Source organism: Mixophyes fleayi, chromosome 8, assembly GCF_038048845.1.
Source record: "Mixophyes fleayi isolate aMixFle1 chromosome 8, aMixFle1.hap1, whole genome shotgun sequence".
In the NCBI taxonomy this organism is placed as follows: Eukaryota; Metazoa; Chordata; class Amphibia; order Anura; family Limnodynastidae; genus Mixophyes; species Mixophyes fleayi.
Window position 1 is genome coordinate 79,554,959 of NC_134409.1, and position 19,364 is coordinate 79,574,322.

The 19,364-nt window shown below is 43.0% G+C and overlaps 1 protein-coding gene across 1 annotated transcript in view; it reads right to left on the reverse strand.

Moving 5' to 3' along the window:
* Positions 1-19,364, reverse strand: part of CHADL (chondroadherin like) — a 228,123-nt gene that overhangs the window by 197,068 nt on the left and 11,691 nt on the right. The window contains exon 2 of the mRNA XM_075182791.1: positions 12,292-12,452. Coding sequence (XP_075038892.1) covers positions 12,292-12,452 — 161 coding nt within the window. The remainder of the gene's footprint in view (positions 1-12,291; positions 12,453-19,364) is intronic.

Genomic DNA, 19,364 nt, shown 5'->3' on the forward strand with positions numbered 1-19,364 from the left:
TACCACCACAGGCGCTGCTGTTCTGTTCCTGAACTCTTCAACATGCCTGAAGGAGATAATCTCCTTGCCTGATGCTTAATTAGTACTGCACCTGTCGCACTGCTTCAAATACCTGCCTCAAGCTGTGCTCTGTGCAGTTCATACATTTATTCCTGGCTGCTGCTGGTTTCCCCCTGTTCCTGTGTTTGCTCCATTGCTGCTTGATCTTCTGTTGTGACCCTCGGCTTGATTCCTGGTCCCTGCTTATTTGCCTGTTGCCTTGACCTTTGGCTTGACTTCTGGACTTTGCTTATTCGCTTGTGACCCTGATCTCTTGCTGGCTATTTGGATTCTGTTAACCTGATCTCTGCTTGATCCCTGGACTGTCTGCTTCCCTGGACAGCCTTGGTGCTCCTGGACTGGGGTAACTTATATTACCTGTTCCTGCCATTTAACTGTACAGTCACTATTTGGAACCTGTTCTTATACGTGGATTTGAGTTATCCTTGTTTATGTATTTGGCTGAATAAAAACATTTTGCTTTATACTTCTGTTGCTGCTTCGTGAATGCACTAGGATTCATAACATTTAGACAGTATTAATTAGGTTGGCAATTCAAATGTAGATAGTATTATCCCTAACTCTAACCCTGCCCCTATCTTTAAACCTGACTCTAACCCTGTCCCTATCTCTAGGACTGTCCTTAACCATATCCCTAGCCCTATAATAATACTGTTGTCAGGATTCACTAGGATGAGTGGGATCCTTCAGTTCTGCCTGGGAATGATGATACTTCACCCAGAAGCACGGAATCTAACAGAGTGGAAGGTTTTCACCAGAAGTTCCCGCAAGGGAATTTGGGCTTGGCAGCTTCCATTCTGCAGGTCGCGGTGAGCAGTGATAGAGAACCTAGTACAGAGAAGAATGTAGGCACTAGATAGCCACAAATGAGTAGGATTACTGAGTGATGCTCAGTGATAGTCCACAGAGAGATAGTAGGTGATTTGCAGCAGCACACTTGGAGAGATGATAGCGATGCTCTGCAGAAGTGACCACTAACGAGTGGAGCAGGTAATAGGTGAGTTGAAGCAATACACTTGGAGAGATGGTAGCGATGATCTGCAGTAGTTACCACTAACGAGTGGAAAAGGTAATAGGTGATTGCAGCAGTAGACAGGGCCGGTGCTAGGGTCCACGGCGCCCTAGGCATTTTTAAAAAAGCGGCGCCCAAGCAAAAATCGCCGCCCTCCTCCCTCCTCCCCTTACCTTGTCTCACCACCACCGCCTCTCTGCTCCGTCTCCTCCCCTCCACTCACTGACACTAGTAAGTGGAGGGGAGGAGACGGAGCAGAGAGGCGGCGGTGGTGACAAAATAGCCTCTTCCCCCCTCCCCCGTGCATCTGAATGCTGTGCGGCGGCCGTGACAGGTATGGTCAGCGGTCGCCGCACAGTTTTAAAGTCTTTAAGAATTCTGTGGCGCCCTCCAGGCACCCTCCAGAGCCCGGCGACCTAGGCAAGTGCCTAACCTTGCCTAATGGGAGCGCCGGGCCTGGCAGTAGAGTGCATGAGCTGCTTCCAGGCCAGGAGTCTGACAAGAAGATCCAGCACTGAGAGGTGCTGGGAGGAGCCTTATAAATGAGAGGTAACCAATGGATGAGCGGGACAGGTGAACACAGGTGAGATGATTACCTGCATGTGCAGAGCAGATTGCTGGCCTGACAGCCGAGGAAGAAGCAGGGAATGAGGAATGAATGATATTCAGGTTACCAGGTGACAGCGTGTGACAGTACCTCCCCCATTAAAGGTGGTCACAGAACACCTAGGACCAGGTTTCTTGGGAAATTTAGAATGATATTTCTTCAATAATAACGGTGCTTTGTCGTCAGAGGAACGCACCCAAGAACGCTCCTCAGGATCGAAACCCTTCCAGTCCACGAGGTATTTGATACCGCCCTTACACTTCTTGGAGTCCATAATCTGTTTGATCTCGAATTCCTCAGATTGCTGATGCTCGGAGGGCGATACAGAGTCACAAGAGATGAGAAGTGATTGATGATGAGAGGTCTTAATAGAGAAATGTGGAAAGCATTAGAAATGCGAAGAGCAGAGGGTAGATAAAGCTTGAAACAAACGGGGGAGATTACCCGACAAATCTTGTACGGCCAATGTACCAGGGGAGCAAATTTCATACATGGTACATTCAGCCGGATGTTCTTGGTAGAAAGCCATACTCTGTCTCCAACTTTCTGGGGAGGAACAGCCCTGCGCTTCTTGGCAGCAAAAAGCTTGTAGCGAGTAGAGGATTTTTTTAACGGCCTTCGCACCTGGGACCATGTAGAAAGAAAGTCCTTACGTAGATTGTTAACTGCAGGGACCTGGGTGGGTGGTAGGGCTGAGAATTCTGGAATGAGAGGGTGTCCTCCATATACAATTAAGAATGGAGTGGCAGAGGTAGATTCATGAAAAGCGCTATTGTGAACAAATTCGGCCCATGGCAACATATCAACCCAATTGTCCTGATTCGGGCAGCATGGTGGCGAAGTGGTTAGCACTTCTTCCTCACAGCGCTGGGGTCATAAGTTCAATTCCCGACCATGGCCTTATCTGTGTGGAGTTTGTATGTTCTCCCTGTGTTAGGGTGGGTTTTCTCCGGGTGCTCCGGTTTCCTCCAACACTCCAAAAACATACTGGTAGGTTAATTGGTTGCTATCAAAAATTGATCCTAGTCTCTCTCTCTGTCTGTATGTATGTGTGTATTTAGGGAATTTAGACTGTAAGCTCCAATGGGGCAGGGACTGATGTGAATGAGTTCTCTGTACAGCGCTGCGGAATCAGTGGCGCTATATAAATAAATGGTGGTGATGATGATAATGATTAGCAGAGGAGAAGATCCTGAGAAATGTTTCCAGATCTTGATTAACCCTCTCGGTTTGGCCGTTGGTTTGAGGATGTTAGGAGGAGGAAAATTTTCGGTGGATGCCCAGGAGATGACACAGAGATCTCCAGAATTTTGATACGAATTGGATTCCGCGGTCAGAGACGATCTCTGTGGGGCAGCCATTTAAGCGAAAGATTTCTTTAACAAAGTGTTGTGCCAATACTGCTGAAGAGGGTAAGCCAACCAAGGGATGTGCCATCTTAGAAAATCGATCCACAATCACCCAGATGGTGTTACATTTTTGCTAGTGGGTACGTCCGTGATGAAATCCATGGATATATGAGTCCATGGTTTAGTGGGCAAAGGAAGAGGATGGAGAAGACCTAGGGGAGGTTAATGAGGAGATTTGTGTTGGGCACACACAGTGCAAGCGGCTACAAATTCTTTAATTTCAGACTGGTATTTAGGCCACCAGTACTGGCGAGAAATCAATTCACAGGTCTTACGAGTCACTAGATGTCCAGAAAAACGTGAAGCATGGAACCATGTGAAAAGTCTTTTCCGCAAATAGGGAGGGACAAAGGTTTTCCCCGGAGGAGGAGTAGACAGCATAGTCGCTTGGAGCCATTTAGGGTCCAAGATGGGACGTTCAAGGAAATCTTCAGGTTCAGCATTCTCAAAGGCTCGAGACAAGGCATCAGCTTTTTTATTTTTGTGAAGGTCACATGAAGATCGAAACATGAGAAGAACAATGACCACCGTGCTTGACGGGGGGTTAGGCACTGAGCAGACTGGAGGTAGAGAAGGTTTTTATGATACGTGAATACTGTGACTGGATGACGAGCCTCCTCCAGAAGATAGCGCCATTTGCATAAGACTAATTTAATAGTTAGCAGCTCCTTGTCACCTATGGTGTAGTTCCTCTCAGCAGGTAGAAATTTCCGAGATTAGAAAGCACAAGAATGACATTTGCCTTGACTGGACCTCTAAAACAGAACTACTCCAACTCCAATCGTAGAAGCATCAACTTCAAGAAGAAAAGGGAGGGACAGATCAGGTTGTTTTAGGATAGGAGTGGAGAAAAAGGCTTCCTTGTGGAAGGAGAAGGCCTCGACAGCCTCTGGTGACCACTGATGGATTTCGGCTCCTTTCCTAGTAAAAGCAATTAAAGGGGCCACGATGGTAGAATATCCTGAGATAAAGCGCCTGTAGTTGGCAAATCCAAGAACTCGTTGAATGGTCTTGAGGGTGTTAGGGCGAGGCCATTCCAGGATAGTCTGAACCTTCTCAGGATCCATCTGAAGTCCTGATCCAGAGACAAGGGTATCCTAGGAGCTTTGAAAGAACATTTCTCCAGTTTGCAATATAACTGGTTCTTACGAAGTCGACAGAGGACTTCGGCAACATGCAGGGGATGAGACTGGAGATCCCTTGAGAAGATTAAAATGTCGTCAAGGTACACCACAACTAAGGAATACAATAGATTGCAGAAGATCTCATTGACATAGCTCTGAAACACTGCTGGAGCATTACAGAGTCCAAAAGCATCACTAGGTATTTGTAGTGGCCATCCCGCGTGTTGAACGCAGTCTTCCACTTGTCCCCAGCTTGTGTCCTGATGAGGTTATAGGTCCCACGAAGGTCCAATATGGTGAAAATTTGGGCACTTTGATACGATCAAATAGCTTGGTTATTAGTGGAATGGTATATCTGTTTTTGATGGTAATGGAATTTAGGTCTCTGTAGTCAATGCAAGGGAGCAGGGTACCATCTTTTTTTCTTCACAAAGAAGAAACCGGCTCCAGCTGGAGAAGTGGAAGGCCTAATAAAACCCCGTTGTAAATTCTCCTTGATGTATAAGGTGGTAGCCTCAGTTTCAGGCAAGGAAAGAGCGTAGACTCTGCCTCTAGGAGGAATTTTCCCAGGTAATAGATCAAAGGGACAACCCCATGCCCGATGAGGAGGTAGATGTTCAGAATATGTTTTATTAAAGACATCTGCAAACAACGAATATTAAGAGGAAAGCATGGAGGTAGTAGGCTCCATTACGGTATGAAGAGTCCTCAGCGGTTTTACTTGGGTAAGGCTTCTTCCTGAGCAGGCTGTTCCCCAAGCCAGAATTTGAGAGGAAGGTCAGTCCAAGTGCAGTGAATGCAGATGAAGCCAAGGTTGGCCTAGAACAATAGGACTCGTAGTCAATGGAAGGATGAGAAAATATTTTTTTTTACCAATGTAAGGCCCCTATCTGTAGGGAGAGTACATTGGTACAGTGGTGAATACGGCAATTTACAAGAGGAGCACCATCAATACCGGTAATAACAATTGGTTTCTTCAGAGGCACAGAAGGCAGAGCCAGTTGTTTCACTAAGGCCAGTGAAATGAAATTCCCGACAGCACCAGAGTCTAGTAGAGCACAGGACTTAACAAATCCAGAGGACCAATGTAGGGTAACCGGAAAGGAGAATGTTTGATTAAAAGAAAATTCTGGAGAGAAGTTAAATGTCCTTAGCCTGACTTCCTCTGAGCAAGCTAAGGTCTGTCGGTTCCCAATCATTTAGGACATGATTTGAGAAGGTGTCCTGGGTCTCCGCAATAAATACATAATTTATTCTTAATTCTGCATTCTCACTCTTTCGGGGTTAGACGAGAGCGGCCCAACTGCATGGGTTCATCGGAAGAAGTGGGAGATAGACAATGAGGCGCCAGTCGGAGAGGTGGACGTCTGGGCAACTCTTTCTCAGAAGATCTTTGTCAGAACCGTAGGTCCACCCTGTTACACAGAGAAATTAACAAATCAAGAGTAGCAGGTAATTCCTGGGAGGATAGGGCATCCTTCACTTTATCAGAAAGGCCCTGACAGAAGGTGGCTACCAAGTCCTCTTCGTTCCACTGAAGACAAGGTCAGGATTTCAATAACATATTGTGCCACAGAACGTATGCCCTGGCGTAGCCGGAGAATACTAGAAGCTGCGGAAATAACCCGACCAGGTTCATCAAAGATCTTCCGAAAAGTCATAATAAATGCAGAGGAGTCATTGAGGAGGTTATTGTTCCGCTCCCAGAGAGGGGAAGCCCAGGCCAACACCTGTCCAGATAATAGGGATATAATGTAGGCAACCTAGAGGTAGGAAAGTTCTGCGGAAGGAGCTCAAATTGAATTGAACATTGGTTCAAAAATCCCCTATAGAACTTGGGGTCCCCTTCAATTTGGAAGGAGTGGGGAGGCGTAACTTGGAGGAAGCAGGAGATGCCTCGAATACAAGAGGCTGAGTCGGAATTTGAACTGCGGCTAGAGGTGAAGGAGTTACTTGAAGAGCGTCCAAGCTGGTGGCCAGAGATTGCAAACATTGTAATACTTGCACTTGTATAGTATCTTGCCATTCTAACCTTCCAACGAGATGTTGGAGTAGATCTTTAGCTGAAGGTACTCTATCGGGATCTGTCATGGCTGGTTCTTACTGTCAGGATTCACTAGGATGAGTGGGATCCTTCTGTTCTGCCTGGAATTGATGGTACTTCACCCAGAGGCGAGGAATCTAACAGAGTGGAAGGTTTTCACCAGAGGTTCCCGCAAGGGAATTTGGGCTGGAGTGGCATAATCTCACAGTTAGCAGGGGTTCAGGCGTCCAAAAGCTCACTGTGACAATCATAGATAATGTTCAAACTGTGTCCGGAGAGTATGTGGTCTACCTAATGCAGAAATGAGGTGCAACAAACTTCCGAATGCTGTCCAGGTATCGCGCATCTGCATAAAGATAGTTGCAATAGATCAGCTGTAACAGCTGTCAAAAAATGAATGAAAAAAAACGGCCGGTAAAAAAATGTTCATGTATCCAATAGACAAAGTGTTGAAAAATGAATATATTCCACCTACGCGTTTCACCCTATTGGGCTTCTTCAGGGATGCTTTGTATATATAGTATAGGTGAATTATATTAATTATATATTTAGAGTTCCGGACCTGAATATTATAGTCTTTTCAGCAAGTAATGTAATATATACATTCATCTTTTGCGTCAGGGGATTGTATGTTTGTTGTGCTGTTAGTCAATACTCAAAAACAGATACATTTCCAGGAACTAATCTCTAAAATTGTTGTCTGGATCTGAAAATTAGGGACAGTTGACAACTATGCAGAACATGCTTTGCTATTTAAACAAGCTTTCTGAAAAAAATTTAGAAAACGAAAGGGAAAGACCAGGGAGGTTTATATGTATTTATAATCCTATTGGTATTCGCTTTTGTTTTTACTTTCTTGTTCTGTTTTGATCAGTATTAAAAAGAAATACACAAAATATTGCACAGTATACTGCTGCTAACAAGTAAAAAAATAAAATAAAAATTGTGCCTAATTATAAATTAAATTCAGAAGTCTTTGACACATTTGGAAGTATATAATAACAGGCCTGCCGCTTCTGCTAATATGGTGGTTCTAAACAATGAGGGTACTATTATGGGTTCACATATTCATGTGTTTTTAAATTGATAAGTAACTTACCAGGAGGTACCACAGAGCCTCCAAAATCTAGCATGTCCTGTCAGCTACTGATCCCATACCATTGTGCAATGGGATTACTGGTATGTTTTTTTTCTACCTAGACCATCCATTCCAAGCACGTATTGTATGGTATTATAGACTGAAATTTTGAGATGAAAGTTGTTAAAAAATGCAAAGTTTCAATTAACACTTAAGGAGTTTTCTATTTTAATTCCACATTGTTCAGTTATTTCCCTTCTGTTTTCTCTGCTATGTTACCTAAGTATGTGTTCGTTAAATTTCTTCCTTGTTACCCCAATTTCTCTAATGTATTGTAACGTTGCATGGGAAAGCTTTTCTTATTTTGGTGGCCTCTGGTTATGACTAGAGATGCTCACTGACCCCCGTGTTTTGGTTTTGGATCTGGATTACCGTCGGGTTTTGGTTTTGGTTTTGCCAAACCACCCTTGTGTGTTTTGGTTTTGTTTTGCTATTTTGTTTAAAAATCAATGTTTTTGGCCATAAACTAACCAAATTTAGTGCTCCACCTGTTTCTTGGATAAGTAATGTAATTGTAAAGCTAATAAATTATCTAAAAACAGTTTGATTCCTGGTAGGCCTTCATTAATTCTACACAAAAACCAGATTGTGTTCCTCTCCATCTATGCATATTGGCAGTGCAGCCATCGTCTTTGGATGTATATTACACCCTATACTTATAGTTAAATATGAAAAGAAATGGACAAAGGAAGTTTGGTTTCTGTCTCTCTAGGCCCCCTCCACTTGTAGAAAATACAAAAAAATTCAGCCGTTATAGACTGCACAATATTAATTGAAATGGACAAAGCCAGTTTGTCGTCAGTCTGTCTGTGTATGAGAAATTGCCCAAACAGCAGCCTTTCAAGACGGTACGTGATATAGAAATTCCCCAAATCCCTTTCCTCTTTGGGGGTAGATTGCACCCTACACTTAAATAGAAAGTTTTAAAAAGATGTTATCGTCATCATCTGGAGCTTCATCCTTACCCTCATCAGTGTGTACGTCATCATCACAGACAATCAATTCATCGCCGCTTGAATCCGCCATTAGAGAACAGTCAGTGGATGTCTTGGACGATGAAGGCCTTCCTCGTGGAAGATGTAGTTCATTTTTAGAAACATCATCATTTTCTCCACATTTTTGGGAAGTAACCTTCTACGGCGATCACTGACTAAAATTCCGGCTGTGCTGAACACTCATTCAGAGTACACACTGGAGGGTGGGCAGCTTAGGTATAGCATAGCAAGTTTGTACATGGGTTTCCAAATGGCCTGCTTTTTTCCCAGTAAGGAAAGGGATTGTCTGACATTTCCATATCAATTACCTCTTGAAAATAATCCTCCACCATCCTTTGCATGTTAATACTCGTATTGGATGGCGTTATGGGCAAGGTTACACATTTTTTTGAAACATCCTTCAAACCAGCCCAGATGTTAAACTGTTCTGGTCTGCCAAATGCGTCTTCCCTGCTTCTTTTTTGAAAATTTAATTTTGTACGAGCAGCAGCTGCTTGAGAAACTGAAGGACATGTCAACAAGCCAAAGCCCAGTTCAGCGGACAACTTGCTGAGCAATAGCTCCTTGCAAAGTTCACATCTCGTTCATTTTGAAGCAAAGACTCAATGTAGGTCTTAAACCTTGAATCAAGCACAGTGGCCAAAACGTACTGATCCGAGTTCAAGATCTTTATAACTCGAGGATCATTGTGAAGCGAATAAAGTACTTGATGTACAAGGCCAACATATTTTGCGGAATTGCTTGCTTTCATCTCCTCCTTCAGTTTCTCAAGCTGCTTTTCCAATAGTCTAATTAAAGGAATGACTTGGCTCAAGCTAGCAGAATCTGCACTCACTTCACACGTCACAACTTCAAATGGTTTCAGCACCTTGCACAGCACTGAAAGGATTCCCCACTGTGCAAGAGTGAAATACATCCCCCCTCCTTTCCGAATGTCATGGCTTGTGCAATACGCTTGGATGGCTTTGCGCTGTTCCTCCATCCTCTGAAGCATGTACAGGGTGGAATTCCACCTAGTTACCACCTTTTGCTTAAGTTGGTGGCAGGGCAAGTTAAACTGTTCTTGGAGCTGCTGCAATCCCCTACATGCTGTGGCAGAATGCCTGAAATGGCCTGAAATTTTATGGGTCACCGAAAGCATCTCCTACACCTCACGGTTATTTCTTAGGAAGCTATGCACCACCAAGTTAATGGTGTGAGAAAAACAGGGAATGTAAAGGAATTCACCAAGCTGTAATGCTCGCACTATATTGTTGGCGTTATCAGAAATTACATATCCTGGGGAGAGTCCAAGTGGTATAAGCCATGTATCAATCACATCTCTTAGTTTGCGTATCAAATTGTCAGCTGTATGCCTGTTAGTGAAGCCGGTGATACAAAGAGTGGCCTGCCTGTGACAAATGTTACATAGTGGTGTACATGCTGCTGCTGTTCCTGCTGCTGAAGGCGAATGACCAACCCAGTGGGCTGTCACAGTCATATAGTATTTGGTTTGACCACTTCTACTTGTCCACATATCTGTGGTTAAGTGGACAGTGGGCAGAATGGCATTTTTCAGCGTAATCTCTACATTTGTACACACTTTTTGGTATAGTTGTGGAATAGCTTTACGGGAACAATGGTGTCACGATGGAATTCTGTAACGCGGACACAAAACCTGAATTAACTGTGAAAAACCAGATGCGTTTATTGTGTATATTGGACACAGATCTAACATGGCAGCCATGGCGTCTGTGATTCGCTTGGCGACTGGGTGACTGCTGTCATATTTGCTTCCCCTAACAAATGATTGTTTCACAGTTAATTGTTGAAATGTAGGACTGCTGTTTCTCTTGGCATTCCTCTGGGCTGACGATTTCCCCCCAGCAGCAGCAACAGTAGCAGCAGTGGGACTAACGCTTTCTTCAGAGGAATCAATTATAGTGCAGGAGTAATCTAGCCTTAATAAGAGGGATGCAGGGCTAACTCCGAGCGCTACTGAGGATATTGATGAGGATGGTGTTGTGGGTGTATTTTGTAGCTGTCGGGATGTCGGCGACTGGAGGGTCCTAGCTGATGATGGAGTGTTTGTAATTTTTTGGGAAGAACTTTCAGCTTTTCCCAACACTTTGCCATGAACTCTCATTAAATGGTGTAACATAGACGAGGTTCCAAGATGGTTAAGGTCCCTCCCTCGACTGACTGTGGTTTGACATACACTACAAATGACTATACAATTGTTGTCTGGATTTGGGTAGAAATAATTCCACACATAAGAAGTGGATTTTTGTGTTTTATGGCCAGGCATGACAATGGCCTTTTTCTTGTCACGTGCCAGAACTGCTGCCACTGGTGCAGGACTTAAACAACCTCATCCTCATCAACATCCTCATTAACGCCCTCGTCACCTACACAAATCTCCCACTCATCCTCTTCTAATTCCAAAGTGGCATCCTCAATTTGTGTATCACCGGCTACACTCGGGCTGTTCAGGCACACATCAGCAGAACTGCTGAAAGGGCCCTTCTTTATGGGTACACTAACATAATGCTCAGGATTAGAAATACCACTGGTGGATGGACTCTCCACAGGGATTGGTGTCATTTTTGATTCAGAGCATACATTATCCTCTAATGCCTTACTGTTTTCTTGCAGCTCGGCATTCACGCGTAACAGTAGTTGTGCACCACTTTTTAGACTCCAAATTACTTGGTCTTGCTTGGTCACGAGTGACCGTACAAAAAGAAGGTTCGGTAACATTTTTTGATCTGCCAGTAATAGAGAAAGGCAAAGGCCTCATTCTTTCTTTGTCACTGCGTGTGTAGAATTGCATGTTGTCAATTTTTTTTTTTATCGGCAGTTAACTTTGCCTCAGTTACACTTCTTCTTCGCTTCAACACGGTAAAAGAAAATTTGGTGTGTGTTTTTTTCCCTGATTTCAAAAGACTATGTACTTTTACATTGGCTTTACCAGATAACGTACTGGGAACACTACCATCAGGACTGGGGCCAGAACCTGGTTGCTGATTCTGCTCATATGTGGACTTCTTTGAATCCATTTTAATGAGCCCAAACCACTTGTAGTGCAAAAAATTGTATAGATACTGCTGACAAATATGACTTTTTTTGACAGCCAGAAAAATTAGTGTTTCACACTGGGGAATATGGGACACCTCAAAGCACTTGTAGTGCAAAAAAATTGAAAAATAATCCTCCTCTATCCTCCTCTCTTCCTGCTCTAACAATTGCTAATAGATTTGAATAGATTATAAATGAAAGGATAATACAAAGAATAAGGTGTACAATTATTGCTCTGTCCCTGCTCTAATACAGCCTGTGACCTAACCCTGCTCTCTCCCTCTGTCAAGTGGCGATGGATTGCTGTGGAGGCATTTATGCTTTTCAAATCTCGCGAGAACCGAGCTCAGAAATACGAATACGTCACAATGACGTTTTGCCTTGATTTCGATTCCGAACGGGCGGCTCGGTATTCGGATAGGCGAAGTTCGGGTGGGTTCGGATCTCCTGGAACCGAGCCCGCCCATCTCTAGCTATGACACAGAGCTGTTCATCTATGTGCATGTCCAGTAAATATCACGGTACTCAAGTAAAGGGCAAAACATGCACTTGCACACTATTCTTATTGGTTTGCTTTCCTTTATCCTTTTACAATCTAATGTTATTGTACATTGCCTCTAGGGTGACATCACTATTGTCCATTGTACTTGTTCACCAATAACAACATTGTATATTCAACATTGCAACCAGTGCTATGCAAAAATCAAAGAGTGGATTTTAAGTGTAAAAGTAGCTAAAGACATATTACTTGGAGAAATATAAGTAACAGAAATATTGGGACAAAAGTCATTAATAGATTTTATTTGAAAATGGAAAACTCATTAATACACAATGTTTATACTGACCTGTGGGATTGTGGCAGGAATGTTGGTCACGTTTTTATTGGCACAAGCAACAGAGGTTTTGATATTGTCACATGTGCACACTTGAGGGCAGCGATCAGAAAGGATAGGAATTGTGAAGGACAGGACAAGCAAACACTGGAGAAACATCATCTTAATAGAACCTAGGGAGAAAACAGACACTATTATAAGATGCAATTGACGGTGAGAGGCAAAAGTGAAATCATTTGCAATAAAGTGTAATTCCCTGATCCACATTTGAAACAAATATGCTCGTCCTGTTTGAAAATCTCGTTCCAACCACCTTCCGATCCTGCAGTGTGTATACACTCACGATCACAATCTCCATAGTGTTTACAGAGTCTTGATCTTTTCAGCCAATGCCAGCAATGAACATCAGCTGGTGTCCCGGGGTAATAATTGTAGAGAGGGCTGAATGTGGAATAATTTGTCCGTTCGATCTGAGACTGAATATTTTGTTTCAGTCACAGAAGCTTAAGAAATTTATAATGACACTGTGGATAGTTATAACAAGGCTGTTAATCAGTGTGACCTGCCATTCTCTAAATGACCACAGGACCAGTTGTTAAGCACAGATCTGAAGGCAAATTGTGTATAGTGTGTACACATGTATTGGCAGACTGATTGTAATTTCAATAGTTTGTAAAATAGTGATAACAAATTGGTCAAAAGTTTTTGTAGTGTGTACCTAGCCTGACTCCTGAACCACTCCTGGGGGTATATTTACTAAACTGTAGGTTTGAAATGTGGAGATGTTGCCTATAGCAACCAATCAGATTCTAGTTATCATTTATTGAGTACATTCTACAAATTGACAGCTAGGATCTAATTGGCTGCTATAAGCAATATCTCCACATTTCACACCTGCAATTTAGTAAATATAACCCCATATCTGGCATTAATGAGGGGACGGAAGGCCACATTTTTGTTTTGCTTTTTAAATGGAGAGAAATAAAGTTCAGGACATGCAACTTAGACTTGTGATTGTCAACCTGCTGTTGACAAACGGCCAAACAATACATTTTTGTATCTTAAATATAATGAACAGCAAGTAAACATTTTATATTTTATTAATATTTCACCTGCAATAGATTAGGGATCTCCACCCTAGGCTAAAATGTATTTTAGTAATAGTAGCATGAGTCACCAGCACTGAGAATCGGCATAGGGCTCCATACAACATCAGTAACACCAAGGGGTAAATGTATCAAGGTCCGATTTTTTTCAGCGTGTTAAAATCGCGGCAAATCGCAGGTGATAACCCGCCATTTTAGTCAAAATTTTCTGAAATGTATCAAGGTGTGATTTTGACCCTGATCTTCAAAATCGCCGGTCATCTCTGGCGATTTGCTGAGATGTAAATACTCCTGTGTTAGCTAACTTTCCTGTGTTGTAGCAGCGAGTTGTATACACATCACTGTTACACTGCCTGTCATGCAGCTGTAAAAACTGTAAAGAATAGATCAAAGTTAAAAAAAAAAAAAAAGCGTGAAGTCCCCCCTCTATTCAGTCTTAACCCTAGTGCTGCCTGACTACTGCTGGTTCCGTGAAAATCGGAGAAAGATTTTGCCTGGGGTCCCCCCCCATTTTCATGCAACCAGCACTTGGCAAACTAGCCGGGGGTTGGAGGCACAATAGCAGGGGGACACTCAGCAGGGGTCCCCCTGCCATAATGACTAACTAACCCCAGACTGTTCAGCGCTGGGCTGGATTTCCTAGGGGATGGGGTCCGTTGAAAAAAAACGAGCGGGCCCTAGGGCTCTTCCAACACCCCTGGGCGGTGGGTGTAGGGTATTAACGGCGAAAAAAGAGTTAAAAAAACAGACGCCATTTTGTTTTGTGGAACTACAAGTGCCAGCCAGGTTGCCTTAAATAGTGTGGGCATGCTGCTACTTGTATAACTGCAAGCACCAGCATACCCACAGCAGCCAGGGCATTTTGGCACTTGGAGAACCACAAGTGCCAACATGCCCTGACACCCACGGCTGGCTGGGACCTGTAGTTCCACAAAACAAAATGTTTACAAATCCACCACACCCTGTTTAAAACCACTAACATTTATTAAAAATAATAAACCCACAATAAATACAGTAAACACCCTCACTTACACCACATGATTTTATTAAAAATAATAAATACCCTATACTCACCAATGAAGTTTTCTTCTCTTGTCAGCCACTCTCAATCGAAAAATGTCTGTCACTAATGTCCAAAATAAATTTGCATCCAAAGTCCATGCTTGACAAAGTCCAAAATAAATTTGTAATTCCAAAAGTCTGGCTTGCCACTGTCCCAAACAAATTTGTACTTCCAAAAGTCCTGCTTGAAATCTGTTCACATCTTTTGCCCAGCGGGGACTGCCCATTGTTGCTTGAAGTCTTCTGTTCTTCACCCAGGGTGGAACCCATATATGTAAGATCCACGATTCTTCTTGCTTGCTGGAAGAAAAATAAAAAAGGGAGGAGCCGCCGCAAACAGCTCTTACCTAGTAGTAGGTCCGATACGCAATGAGCTTAACTCATCGCGATAGTTCTATTTATAGTATCAGGTGATTTTCCCACGCTAGTGGGAAAATCACCTTCCCTGGTCTCAGCGGGAGACCCCCTGGTCTCAGCGGGAGATAGAGGATGTCATTAAACGCCTCCTGAAGGACAAACCTCCTGGTCCGGATGGTTTTGTTAATGCTTTCTAAACCACATTTAGGTCAGAGCTGGACCCACTGCTAACAAACCTGTACCATGATGTCCTGATGGGTGCCTGCTTCCCAGCTGAAATGCTGTAAGTGAAGATAATAACTTTCCCGAAACCCGGGAAGGATCACTCTGACTGTAAGCATTATAGACCCATAGCATTACTCAACACTGACCTGAAAATCTATTCTAGATTGATAGCTGATCGTTTGAATCCTCTCTTACCGCAGTTGATCCATACGGACCGGATTGGCTTTATATTGGGTCGTCGGGTAACAAATAACACGTGTCGTATTCTAGATGTGGTGGACGTCCTGGTTGGAGCCGAGGAGGATCTTGTCCTGCTTTCTCTGGACGCAGAGAAGGCCTTCAACAGGCTTCATTGGCTCTATATGAAAGAAGTATTACTTAAATTTGGTATACAGGGAAATATACTTCACTCCATTCTGGCCCTGTGCCAGGGACCTTCCACAAAGGTGTTTAGTAATGGCTTCCTTTCCTTCTCCTTCCCTATTACCAACGGCACTAGGCAGCAGTGCCCCCGATCTCCTTTAATGTTTGTTCTTGCTATAGAACCTCTAGCACACACAATTAGACAGGCTGTAGACTTCCCAGGTATTACAATTCACTCCTACACACATAAACTGTGTTTGTTTGAGGACAATGTATTTCTATTTGTTACAAGCCCTGGGACCTCGTTGTCAGCCTTGAAACTTATTTTGGATCGGTATAGTGAGGCCTAGTTTTACAAAATGAATATCGCTAAATCTGAAGCCCTTCCTATCAATATACCAGTCTTCACTTTTGGCTCTGCAAAAACAATTTCCCTTTGTTTGGGTAAAGGAGTCGCTGCCATACCTGGACATACATATACCACCTACCCTATCTACTATATTTGAGACTTTTCCCCAATTTTCCTCCATTTTTCCACATTGGCCAAGAATTGGATTGACTTCGGTTTCCTGGCTGGGCCGCATAGCGGATTTTAAAATGATGTTGTTACCCAAACTTATGTATATCTTCCGCACTATTCCATACATTGTACCCAAGAGATTGATGGCTCGCTTTCATACTTTAATGATGACATATATGTGAAGGGAGAAACACCCTCTTCTCACCCACAAACGTATGTCCCTGCCTAAGACATGAGGGGGTTTAATGCTTCCTAATCTTACCCAGTACCAAGAAGCTTGTATATTGAGCCCCCTCCAAGACTGGGCACTTCCCCAGGCTTCTAAGCCTTGGGTAGACACTGAAAGGGCCCTGTGCTCGAGCTTCCCTCTATCTGAACTACTCTGGATTCCCAAACCCGCCCGTCCCCCAGCTGTATATATACTAACGTCCATGTCGGATGCCATGCAGGTGTGGGATAGGGTTATTGGATTGCACAAGGATTTTACACTCCCATCTCGTAAGCTTTCTCTTCAAACTTATCCCAGGTTTGAACCTCACCAATTGGAGGAATAGAGGGATTACATTCCTGTCCGATCTGTTTACCCAGAGTCTCTTTCTTTCCTTCTCCCTGCTCCAAAACCGGTATAGCCTTCCCTTATCTGAGACATATAAATATTTGCAAGTCAGGCCTCTAAGGCCCCTCACTCCCTCTCCTTGCCCCCTGCTCAAATTTTGGAAGACTGACAAACGGTGCCAATAAAGGTGGAAAAACGTTTTGGTATCAGTATCTCCACTCCTTGACTCCCTCCTCTAAAGTCCCAGCCCAGCTTCGCTAGGAAGCAGACGTGGGCTTATCCCTTACTCAGCAGCAATGGGAAACTATCTATTCTTCCTCCCACCGCATGTCAAACTGCATTAATCATACAGAGAAGCAGGTTAAGCTCCTTAACCGGCTATACCTGTACCCAGACTGGCTCCACAAGATTTGGCCAAATCAGTCAAAATTCTGTTGGCGCTACTGTGCCCAGATAGCCGATGTCTTTCATGTTTTTTGGTTATGTCTGGTGCTTCAGCCACTCTGGGACGAGGTCTTTGCTTTGATTTCTACGGTTTTGAAAACTACCGTTGCTCCAGACCCTGCCCTGACCTTACTCCATTTATACCAGACTACTATTCCTAAGCATGACCGATACCTTGGGGTCATATGCTTAGAGCCGCTAGGGCAGAGATAGCTCAAAACTGGAAATCTCCTACCCCTCCAACTATCACCGACATTGTCTCAAAAATTCAATTTAGCTTTGAGATGGAGACAATAGATGTACGCTGTTCCTCATCTGCTTCAGCACCTATTATAAAATGGTTCAGTTGGCACAAGTATGTTACAGACATCCCTGGCGCACATCGAGATGCCTCTATTTCTACATTACCCACATCTCCAGCAGCTCTGATTGAATCCCCCCAGTCTCACGATCAGGTCACATCTCCTCTCACTTCTGTTTTACCATGAGTATCTCCATAATGTTAAAATGTAAGATAACATGCTTTGTTGTTTATTCAGCTTCCTTTTTTCTATATGTGTAATGTTGAAACTGTGAGCCAATAGCTTGATTGATTTCCCCTTCCCCCCTGCGTGGGGGCTCCCTGTGTCTCCCATTGTTTTGACTTTCCCCTCGCTTAACCGTTTCTTTTCTGTACCCCATTCATGTTAAAAAAAATACAATAAAAAATAGAAAGTATAATTTCATATCTTTAAAACAATTACAAACACTCACACCCTGAGATTCTATACATTATGAAAATACTTCAGTCCTCAGTCCTGATTCAGTCCCATTGGGGGTAATGTATTTAATTTAAATATCCAATTCATCTCACATTTTGCAAGGGCTACTGAAGAATCCCTACATCTCCAATTGCTTTCTGATTTGTCAATAGCCCAAAACTTTTCTAGGCCACTGACAGAACAATTGTGTTGAATCTTAAAATGAGAGGACACTGAATGGTTGTCAAAACCTCTTTTAATATTGTGAAGTTGTTCGGATAGTCTAACCTTTAATGGACGAGAAGTGCGGCCCACATTAAAAAGACCGCACCTGCATTCCAATAGGTACACAACATTAGAACTATTATGACTCAAAAACGTCTTAATAGTGTACACTTTCCCATTAACCTCAAATCTAGAGATCTTGCTTTTCTGGTTGGAAAATATAGCCCTACATGCTGCACACATGCTGCATCTGAAAAAACCTCTTATGAGATTAGTGGGAAAGCAGTGAACTTTCTGGATTTGACTATTTTTAATGGATTTTACTATATTAAGTAAGTTATTCTTTATTATATTTATATGTATGTTTATGGCATAAGTTCCGTTATTGCACTAATCAATTTCAGTATTTAAAGCTGAGGATTTTGCACCTCCGATCATCACCTTGAGAAAGGCTCCAGGAGAACTGAAACGTGTTGGTTTCGATAGTTGGGAGAACAGGACTGTATTATAGACTGATAGGTCTGATTCTATTCCTTTGCTGCTCTATCCTGGGTGCAAGCTGTTTGGATACAAGAATGCTCATTATTTGTTAAGATCTGGTACGGACCCAGCTTAATCCTATTTTGTGACTTTGAAGTGAATGTTAGTGTATGAATAAAATGTTTTGAAATTTTACCCTACAGTATCACGCTATGTGTATCTGCTCTATTCTTTACACGTGATTCCGGGACAACTCTGCTGATTGGTCTATCGTAAGAGGACACACTGAATGCTGAGGTAGCTGTGAGAGCGATCGAGACCCACGGGATTGATGTAAGCTGCAAGGAGGAGGGCAGACGCTGATCTTCGGTGGAAGTCTTTGCTGACCAGCGTTATTGGAGTTTGCAGGAGAGACTCAGTTTCTGGCCATTTTTTGTTCATCTTTTAGTAAGTATAACTATATGAGGCCGGGACTAGAAGAGGATTTTAAAACATATGTATTGTTTGCCTCTATAGTGGAATCCAAAGCGCTTGTCAGTTCCTCATATGATTGTTTACAGATTTTGTTATATTTGAGTTTTTTAGGTGTACTACCCTTGAGGCCGCTATAAGCTGCATTTCTATTGAGCATCTGAAGATTCAGTTTAACTTTCTTTTGTTTTAGGCTGCTTTAGGTGTCCAAATTGTATAACATGTCGGTATATGTAGGCAGGAAATACCTTTAAACATCCTCACTCAGGCAAAGAATATAAAATAAATTTTATGCTATCCTGCACCAGTACATACGTAGTGTATATCATCATGTGCCCATGTGGCCTTTACTACGTGGGAAAAACATCTCGGCAATTCAAGGAAAGGATGGCTCTTCACATATCAGCTATAAGAATTGCCATAGAAAAACACAACAGTAAACAACCAGTTGCTAGACATTTTTTGAATGCTAGACACAATAAGGCTATGCTCCGGTATAAAATTGACCATATTCCACCATTACTTAGAGTTGTAGA